General features: G+C 36.9%; 1 protein-coding gene across 2 annotated transcripts in view; it reads right to left on the bottom strand.

The window, feature by feature from the left end:
* The window catches only part of nbeal2 (neurobeachin-like 2), a 173,153-nt gene that overhangs the window by 122,063 nt on the left and 40,281 nt on the right, over nucleotides 1-10,809 (bottom strand). For both annotated transcript variants that reach the window (XM_056474718.1, XM_056474719.1), the window contains exons 2-5: nucleotides 6,531-6,619; nucleotides 4,208-4,369; nucleotides 3,960-4,041; nucleotides 1,414-1,526 (exon numbers count right to left, since the gene is read on the bottom strand). In XM_056474718.1, the coding sequence (XP_056330693.1) occupies nucleotides 1,414-1,526; nucleotides 3,960-4,041; nucleotides 4,208-4,369; nucleotides 6,531-6,619 (446 nt within the window). The remainder of the gene's footprint in view (nucleotides 1-1,413; nucleotides 1,527-3,959; nucleotides 4,042-4,207; nucleotides 4,370-6,530; nucleotides 6,620-10,809) is intronic.

The following is a 10,809-nucleotide window of genomic DNA, read 5'->3' as shown; positions in this document are numbered from 1 at the left end:
TGGGCATGTGTGGCTGTCAATGGAACTGGTTTTCTTGTATTTGTTGATGATGTAACTGCTGACAAATAAAGCAAGATGAATTCTGAAGTGTTTCGGGAAATATTTTCTGCTCACATTAAGCCAAATTTTTCAGAACTCATTGGATGGTGCTTCACAGTACAGATGGAGAATGACCCAAAGCATACTGTAAAAGCAACCAAAAAGTTTTTGAAGGAAAAGAAGTGGAATGTTATGCAATGGCCAAGTCAATCACCTGACCTGAATCCGATTGATCATGTATTTCAGACAAAACTGAAGGGAAAATGCCCCACGAACAAGCAGGAACTGAAGACAGTGGTTGTAGAGGCCTGGAAGCACCACCAGGGATAAAATCCAGCGTCTGGTGATGTCTATGCATTACAGACTTCAGGCTGTAGTCTGCAGTTAAAGCACATCTTGTTCGTTTCATTTCAAATCCATTGTGTTGGTGTATAGAGTGAAAATTTTTAGAATTGTGTCGATGTCCAATTATTTATGGACCTAACCATATGGATGGATAGACGGATGGATGGATGGATGGATAAAATGTTACTGACAGGCAGACATAGAAGGAGATGGGTAAATGTATGGATGGGCGGATTGTATTATATTGACAGACAGACATATGGAATGGATGAAAGGAAAGGATAGATGATGAATGGGTGAATGGATGGATCAACGAAGGATGGGTCAATGGATGGATGGATGGATATAAAAAATCATTCCAACAGACTGACATGTAGACAGACATACAGATAGATGGATGGATGGATAAATGGACAGATAGTATGGAAAAAATACAGTCAGACAGATAGATAGATCGATAGACAGATAAATAGGGGGTTGGGTGGGTAGGTAGGAAGGAAGGTAGACGGACAGATAGATAGATAGATAGATAGACGGACGGACGGACGGACGGACGGACGGACGGACGGACGGACGGACGGACGGACGGACGGACGGACGGACGGACGGACGGACGGACGGACGGACAGACAGACAGACAGACAGACAGACAGACAGACAGACAGACAGACAGACAGATAGATAGATAGATAGATAGATAGATAGATAGATAGATAGATAGATAGATAGAAAGAAAGCTGCACTGTTTCATAAGATACAGTAGTTCATAAAGTTTGCATTAATGGATGGTAAGAACAGTGCTGTCTGAATTGCTGCATCAGTGCTGTGAGGAGTTCTTGATGTGTGTCATTCAGACAGTTGAGTAGAAGAAGACTCGAGAGCTGAAAGGTGAGGACTGGGTGTGTTATTAACTGTTAAAGTGGAGCTGAAATGACTCCTACGCATTCCTGTTGAGGTTTAACACCCTGCCCAACTCACAGACATACATTCACACAGACACAAAACGCATACACACATGAACCCACTCACCCTGCCTGCCGTCTCCTCCACGTCTGATAAGGGTCAAAGAGATTTTCGCACAGCAGCAGGCCGTGTTGTACCACCGCCTGTAAAGTGCTCTGATCATCTGGCTGCTTCTTCAGCTGTCACACACACATAAACAATGAGTCTGGTGAATACACATCTTACTCAAACATTCCTTTGAATAAAGCAGAGGTCTTCCACCCAAAGCTTTCTGATTAAACCTGTTCTGTTAGTCCTGCAATAACACCGCAAGCGCTTTGTAATAATAATAATTGCTGCATAGCAATACACAGCTTGTGTACAAAAGCTTCATTGGTATGCTTAAAATACTTAAATATGCAACACACTTGAACTAGTTTAAAAATGCAGGTAACACCACAGTAGCTATGTTTTCATCCACATATTTTTATGCGCATTTTGTATATGCACAAAAAAACAGTTGCTGGAAACCTATGATGCACATACGTTTTGAAAATACAGGCATAACTGAGCAGGATAAACTTTTTATTCGATAAGAAAAGATGCACATAAACAACGATGGAAAGATTTTTACCAAACAAATTCCAGTATGCACATTAAAAAAGTCATGTGATTTTGTTATATTACCCATAGGTTTCTGAATAACGCAAAAGAAGCTACACGTAGGTGTGGCCAACCATCGCCATTTTGTACACGTATCATCGCACCGACCACGGGATACCAAACAAGGGCAAAGAGGCGGAGTGTGAGCGGAGCTACAGACACCTGCTAGCATTTTGCTTAGACTGGTTTTTCTTAGGGAGAAACTCTTAATACTTCATTACCTGCGACTCGTATGTGTTCTGACCACTTGTGCTTGGTTGTGTACTATATCAATAAAGTGTTTAGAGATTTAAAAACACTGTCATAATACATTGAGCCACTAAACATTGTTCTTATGACGTTTTTCTACAGGAGGAAAACGCAAATTACTTACAAACACTTCAAATATAGTCTGTGTTAATAAATGCAAGGCTATTGATGAAATCCAGGCATAAAACTGTATTACGTTTTAGACGACTGTTTTATAGCCTACAGCTAATCAATCTGTCAGATTCTGAAGTGCATTACAGTTCTAAAGAATTAAAATTAAAAAATGATAAATGATCTTAAATAAAACAAATACATTCATAGATATGGTATATAAATATATAATTGCACTCACCTGGGAAATGGAGGCAACTTCAACGGTTTGTGAGCACAATTAAGTGCACACAACATGCTATATTATCTGATAATTCATTCTATCACTTTCTTTTCAGCTTAGTCCCTTTATTAATCTGGAGTCACCACAGCGGAATGAACCGCCAACTTATCCAGCATATGTTTTACGCAGCGGATGCCCTTTCAGCCGCAACCCATCACTGGGAAACACCCACACACTCTTATTCACACACATACACTATGGACAATTTATCTTACCCAATTCACCTGTACCGCAATTCTTTAGACTTGTGGGAGAAACCAGAGCAACAAGAACGCGGGGAGAAGCAAACTCCACACAGAAATGCCAACTGACCCAGCTGAGGTTCGAACCAGCCGCCTTCTTGCTGTGAGGCGACAGCACTACCTACTATGCCACCGCGTCACCTATTATCTGCTAATTGCAGGAAATAATTCCAAAAGGCAACTGACTGTGTAAACACACATAAAACAAAACAAAAATACGATGTTCATGCCGAGCTCAGCGGCTAATCAGCCGGAATCAGCTGAGGTGACGAGACGGCGACCGGAGAGACCTAGCTGTCACTCAAGTGGCCATGCCTTTAATTATGCAAACTTAATAAAACTTAATAAAAATGAAACGGATGAGTTATAAAATATTTCACCTCCTCACAGTTGTCATGAAGTGTAATATTAGCTATTTGCACCAAAACCATCTTTTGTACCAAGCTGTAAGCATGTTTTTATCGGCTGTAAAATTGGCCAATTAACCATTGCAGTCAGAAATCATCTGGATTTCCTGGAGCCAGACCCCAAAGGAGAGTCGATGAATTGCAGTTATAGTTACTTCCGTATTGGCTTCCCGAGGGAGAGCGGGAGGTTGCCACTTGGTGTGAATGGACAAACCAGCAGGCTGAGCACATTGTAATACATCTGAAATGTTGTTTTGGTTATCCTATAACGCCCTAACCATTTCAGTATTAGTGTTACTATATTATTAATTAGCTCCAGAATCAAGAGCGTCTGTGCTCAGATTCTCACTCCTTCAAACGTCACCACGTGTTCACTGAGTGTTGGTATTTGTCTTCTGAGGCATTTATTAAATGAAGAAAAGACTGACGCAGCATCTACCTCAGCAAATGCTGTTTTTACTTTTGATATTTGGTGCCAGTTAATCAGGATGTGACGATTTTGTTCTCTTTCTCATTGGATGGAAACGCTGCTTTATTCGCACATTTTTTAATTATTGTTTTTTGCATGAATTTTATTTGCATCTTTGGATGGAAACATTGCTATTGACACTCAAAATGATAATAAAAATGATATTCTTGAATCTAAAGAACGTCCCCCACATGGTTCAGATGCTTTACCTGAGCCAAACAGAAGTTCAGGAGCTTGATCGTCTCAAAAACAAACCCAGGGGTCTTTTCAGAGTCTATATTCTCCATATTTCTGCAAGCAGAGATTTCAAATCAGAACTGGTATTATTGCATGCTCAAATGAGATCTGCATAAAATGTGAAAAATCTTATTAAACATCTGCCTTGGGGTATTCCTGCTGTACAACCGGGGTATAATTCACCAGGGCACACCACAGTCTGTGCTCGGCGAAAACTGACCTGCAGATGATGATGAAGAACTTGATGAGGAGCAGAGGATGTGGCGCAGTGATGCTCTGGTCCTGCCCTGACATATGGAGGGCGCTGTGCCACAGCTGTGTACTGAGGAACACCAGAACCTCCTTGGGGAGGAGGGGGACATCGGCGCTCCATTCCTCCAGGCTGCAGACAAGGAGGAGATTGTTTCCTTTGCTTTTTGTTCACTTTTTTTGTTTGTTTGTTTGTTTTGGATTTTTGTTATTTTACTTTTGGTTGGCACTACATTCTTTCAGCCAGCAGACAAAAAAAGTTGCTTTATTTTGCTTTTGCTTTGTATCATTGGCTTCTGTTTCTGCTCCTTTGTTTAATTTGGATTTTTGTTTGCGAACCTTTTTAACTTTTTTTTCTGTTTTCTTAGCTTTTTTGTTTTGCTTTTGTTTGACCCTCCATTCTTCCAGCCTGCAGACAGTTTTTTTTGCTTTAGTTTTTTTGCTTGCTTTCCTTTTTAGTTTTGTTAGCATTTTTGTTTTGTTTTGACCATTTTACTTGGCATTCCATTCTTCAAGCATGCAGAAAAAAATTCTGAAAAATAAAAAATGTTTTAATAAAAAAAAAAAATTCAAAATGTTTGGCTTTTGTTTTTGATTGCTTTGCTTTTAGTTTATCTGCTTTTTGTTTGTTTGTCTTGCCTTTGTTAGCTTTTGATGTGCTTTTAATTTTTGCTTTTAATTTGCTTTTAGATTGTTTTGAACTTTCTTTGCCTTTGTTTGGCACCTCATTTTTCTAGTCTGAACATAAAAAGAAAGTTGCTTTATTTTGCTTTTTTCTTGCTATTGCTTTGTGTTTCATTTGTTTTTGTGTTTTGGACTTTTTTTGAAAGGCTTTTTAGCATTTGTGTTTTGCTTTTTTTTTTGAAGCTCCGTTCTTCCAGCCTGCTGACAAACCAATTTTTTGGCATAGTTTTTGTGGGTTAGCTTTCCTTTTTCAATAAAAAAATAAAAAATAAGCTTTAATAAAAAATTTAATAAAATAATGTTAGTGCTTTGCAATAATGTTTTACATTATTTGTTTGTCTTGTCTTTTGATGTGTTTTGCTTTCTTTGGCTTTGGCTTTTTTGTTTGGCACCGCATTCTTCCAGTTCGAATACGAAAAGAAAGTTGCTTTATTTAGAATTTTTTTCTTGCTTTTGCTTTGTGTTTCTCATTTCCTTTTGTTTGCAAGTCTATTGATTATTTTGCCTTTTTTAGCATTTGTGTTTTGCATTTGTTTGGCACCCCATTCTTCTAGCCTGCAGACAATTTTTGATTTTGTTTGCTTTTGTATTGTTAGCTTATTTTCTAGGTTTGACCTTTTTTGTTTGTTTGTTTGTTTGTTTGTCATTCCATTCTTGCTTTTCTTTTTATTTATCTTTGTTTGTATGTTTCTTTGCTGTTGTTGAGTGCTCCATTCCTTTAGTCTCCATTTGAGATTTTGTTTGTTTGCTTGTTTATTTTTACTTGACATTCTGTTCTTCAAGCCTGTAGGCAAAATGTATGTTTGTTTTTTTTTTTTGCTTTTTGTTTGTTATGGCTTTACTTCTTGTAGGCTTTGCTTTAATTTATTACTATTTCTATTTTTTTTTTTGTCTTGCTTTTGTTAGATTTTAGTTTAGTAGCTTTACGTTTAGTTTGCCTTGGTCTGGTTTTTCATTTTCCAGCTTGGAATTAAACAAAGTTTTTCACTTTCTTGGCTTTATTGTTTATTTCCTTTAATTTTGGTTCATTATAACTTTGACTTTGATTGTTGTGTTTTGCATTTTCCCTATGTATTGCTCTTTGTTTTGTTTTGGTGAATTGTTTGGTTTATTTTGTTAAGTTAATAAAAGACCTTTAGACTTTTTTCAAAGCACATTCTTATTTGGTCTCTGCTCTGATCTTTAAAAGTCTGTGTATGTCTTCAGGCATTGCATCATCCATGAACATCTTTTTCCAGACAGCCTCAAGTTATAGATTTTTATCAAAATTTGAAATTGGCAAACCTAGCTGAATGCAGCACTTGGTTGGAATCGATCCTTTATCTCAGAACACCACAGCTCAATATTACCTGAAGCATGTGTGCAAATCTTTCGATGGCATATCTGACGTGCACTGCAAAAATATCAATGCTCACTTTATCAAACATTGCAGGATGAGAATGTGTATTTAAAAGGTGGGTTTTTTGAACGGAACAACTGGTGACTGAGCAATTAAACAAAAATAGTCCACTAAATACCATCATAGACTGAGTTGCATTTGGATCTGACCACCTACATATCAACTCCCTCCATATATGACATTTTGATAGGTCAGCATGTAACTGACTCACCGGCGAGGCTCAATCGAGTGCACATCAATGACCTTCTCAAAAGACGCCACGAATGCCTCCAACCACTGCTGCAGGTAAACGACATCTTTCTGAAAGACAGAGAGAGAGAGAGAGAGAGAGAGAGAGAGAGAGAGAGAGAGAGAGAGAGAGAGAGAGAGAGAGAGAGAGAGAGAGATAAAAGGAAAGAGTTAGATGCTGTAAACCATCTTTTGACAAAACATCCTGAGGTCTAGGTCATGAACTAACACATGACAAGTCAAAAAAACAAAAATGCTGTAAATTTACCCTCAGGCCATTCAAGACACATTGGACTTTTTTCTTCAAAACATTAAAGAAGAGTTTTAGCTAAAACTATGATCAAAGGCTACCAGCACAGAAAAATAAACATAAACATAAAAGTCATATACAGGCAAAACAAAATGAATACTTGTAGCTCTTGATGCTACGATGATGTCTTGTGAAGTCTGAACATTGTTTAAAAAAAAAACATTAGATCTATTATTAATCCACAGCTTCTGCAAATGTTGCTGAGCTCTATCAAGAGAGATCACTTCTTGTTTTGCCAGTAGTAGTAGTAGTAGCCATGAGTAATATTTAGCCTGTAATATGTATGAGCTTGATTTTTTTTCTCTTAAAGGGTCACGAAACACCAAAACACATTTTTTGAGATGTTGACAGTCCCACATTGCTAAAAACACTAATAGGACACATATTTAACTAAAAAGTGAAAATGTGTTGTTTTTGCGTTATTTCGAGCAAATTCGTTCTTCCAGATTGAAATTTTTTTAAGCTACGTCACAGCAATGAGATCCTTGTGTAAATTCCAACGTGTAGACTGGATATCTGTACCGGCCCATACAACGTGACATCTTACAGCTTTTAGCATCAATTCATGAGAAAGACTTGGTTGGAACCAATCAGCTTGCTCTATTGTGTATGAGGTACAACTATATTAATATGCATGATAGCTTCGAAGACGTAAGTTTTTATCTGTTACAGTGTTCAGAGCGCAGAGAGACGCCACATTGTGTTGCCAACTGTGATTAAAACAATTGGAAGAAGAGGAATTGTTTGGAGGCATAAGTCGTCAGTGTTGCATTTCTAAATGTACCGCAACAAAGGTTTTGTTTCCATTTCCTGGCTATGAGAGCGCAGCCGGACTCATGTGTGGATGAAAGTGGTCTGCTAACATGCAACAAAAAAATGTTTGTTAGTAACTTTTTTTACATGAGAGCTTTTCGCATCTCTAAATGCTGAAATCCGGATTTGCCACTCATCTCCTTTTGAAAAAAAAGGTCCTGTCTCTACAGATTTGGTAAGTGTGTGAGATCAGTGTTCTTTGTTTATGTTTATTCAGACAGCAAAGTGTCATCAGCAGTACTCTTTCAGTGTTTAAAGACATGCTTACACATATACACACAAACATACACATGTGCACAGTGTGACATACCCTGAACTACACGCATGCAAAATAATCATAATTCAGTAATAGTTAAAAAATATTTGAACAAATTGAGTATATTCCTTGGTAAATGAGTGCGTGCAGGTCCAAAAAAACAATGTGTGAACTTTGAATACAGAAACAGTTTGGGTATATTTTCGAGCGACCAAGAGTCTGCATTTTAAAACATTAAAATAGCATCACATGAAAAAAAAACATGTTTATGTCCACTAAGAAGAATGGAAATGCCGCTTGCGGTCATGTCCGCTTCTGACATTAAAAGGCAAAACCTCTGCAAAAAAAGGAGAGCCGACATGAACAAATGGAAGGACTGAGTAATCAAGGCTTTGAGGGATGCTGGGAAAGCATGTCTGAAACAGAGAGGAGAACAAAAACCAGGGAAAAATCCACCGAAAGTGGTGAGTGGAAGAATTGTATGTGATGTGATCTCTCTCTCTCTCTGAACACGCTGAGGAGCGCTAAACAACACAAAATCAATTAACCTATAAAAATAAACCAGATGGCATATATAGTAATGTGTCAATTCATATTTCCCGCCAGTCCTGTCTAAACTACAGCAAGCAGAGTTTATTTGTTCATATATTTATTTATATCATGAGTAGGTGGAGCACGAAAACAGTTTCAAGTAGCATATACACAAATTTACCAGCTATATACAGTAATGCCTGTATTTCTGCAGTGCTTATGTTCAAACTTGACACTGAAATTAGTGGTTAAAATAAATAAATAAAGTCATAATAAGTTAAAACAAATTATTTTTGGAGGTTTTAGAACTACAAAATGCCATGAATCATGGATAGTCTGATGCTGGGGAAATAAGGGATGCATCAGTATCTGACAGGCAATCCAGAATGCATGATTAAATTAGGATGATGTCTCCAACTGGTGAAACTTGATTGGAGTAGTTCTTATTTTTCAACTATAAATTATACGACTAAATGTTTTTTTTTGTCATCGCATCATATATATTTAGTGTCACAATTTACTATTGTTCAAGTTATTTTAGTCATTTAAATGACATCTTAATATATGATTAACAACATTATAATATTACATCACCCGGTAATGATTTTACTTCTAATTCTAGTTGTGAGTGCTGACTTGTTTGTGAAAGTGAAACTGTAACCTGTATAAAAAAAGCCTCAAACTTAACAGGGGAAAATATAGTTGATGACTGGAAATAATCATTTCATGACTCTTGACACTTCTTTGTTAACACAGTAGCACAATACAGTCATATAATAGGAAGAATAACACCAATGGGATTTACATGATAATGAGAAAATAATGGTGTTTGGGGCTTCCATGGACTGAACTCTTATTATTCAGATATGTTTAATTTTATCCAGATTTTTATTCTATGTCACCTTTAAAAACAGTTAATCTACTGATCCAATTATATAATAATTATATCCATTGATATATTGATCCAACAATATAATTGATGTATATAATTAGCTTCTACACTATATTTCTAGTCTTCTATAATACCTTACATACATACAGGCTTCTTCACAAGTTCTTCACGGATAACCTTCACCTCCAGTGAACTATTGACCACTACAAACCAATCATAGAGTTGAACTGAAGAAGATCACTTGAGCAAAATTATTGAAACAGTTTTATCAACTTGAACCATTTGAATCACTAAAAGAAATCAGACTCAGAAAATTATATGTTAAGAATTACATCTCAACAATGCAGACGTTAAACTGTGGACCAATTAATCTTTCCATGGGCGTCCAAATGTGTTTCTTGAAGGATGGCTTGGCGGCTCCCACCTTTTAAAAACACATCAGAACCAGCTAATCAGTGTTTTCATACAAACTAGAAACTTACAGTCAAATTTGCTTAAAAGAACTTATATCTATAGGACGTTGGTCCTCCGGCAGCAGAACTGGACATCCCTGCATTTATCTAATCTATAGTTCCTTAAGCAACCCACCACAAACTAGTCAACTTCAAAACGATGTCGTTTTGTGCAAGTGTAGTAACTAAAGCATGACTGGACGCTATCTTCAAAATCAGAGCATGCACACACTGGTGTTAACACAACAGGAAACTACAGAGCATGCAAAGTTGTGCAGGTTTAACAATGGATACAGCGCAAACTCCCCATAAAAACAGACTAAAACAAGAAGCACTTGCGTATATCTTTCATTGATAAGTGAGTAAATCTGAACAAATGTGGTTTGCTAAAATTTCTATCAAGGTGCCATTTTTGTATGTTATTGACGCATTAAAATGTCATGGTATTAATTTATGTTTGCAAATTATTCCAAGGTACAAATTTGCACCTTAAATAATGTATAAAGTAAACCCAAAGTCACACAGCCACAGGTACAGTTCCCCTAAACTGTCTGACATACGCCACAATATTTCCCACAATCCTATATTTTTTTGTTTCTATATTTCTATATTTTAGTTTTATTGGTTTCTCTGATAAATTTCTCTTGCACTGTAAAAAGAGATTTAAGGTTTTACTCAAAAAACAGAGTTATAGCCTTAATATTATTAAGTAAATTGAAGGTGCAGTAGGTGATCTGCCAAAATGCTAACAGTTTAGCATAATATCTTTGAAACACAGTCCAAAGCCACACCTCGGGATATCATGAACGCACACCTTAAAGATGACAGTAGACAACCCTCCAGATCATGTCATTAACCAGTTAGAAAACTTTATAGTACTTTATAATACTACAATTCTGAATAAAAAAAAACTGTATTATATCTAGCACGTTTTCACTTGTGCAGCAAGCAAAACTTAATGTGCATAATGTGCATTATTTCATGCATGCAAGGATTGCTGGTCTCACT

This window comes from Danio aesculapii, chromosome 16 (genome assembly GCF_903798145.1).
Source record: "Danio aesculapii chromosome 16, fDanAes4.1, whole genome shotgun sequence".
Taxonomy (NCBI): Eukaryota; Metazoa; Chordata; class Actinopteri; order Cypriniformes; family Danionidae; genus Danio; species Danio aesculapii.
Note: the sequence above shows the minus strand (reverse complement) of the source record. Positions and strands in the feature narration are given on the sequence as shown.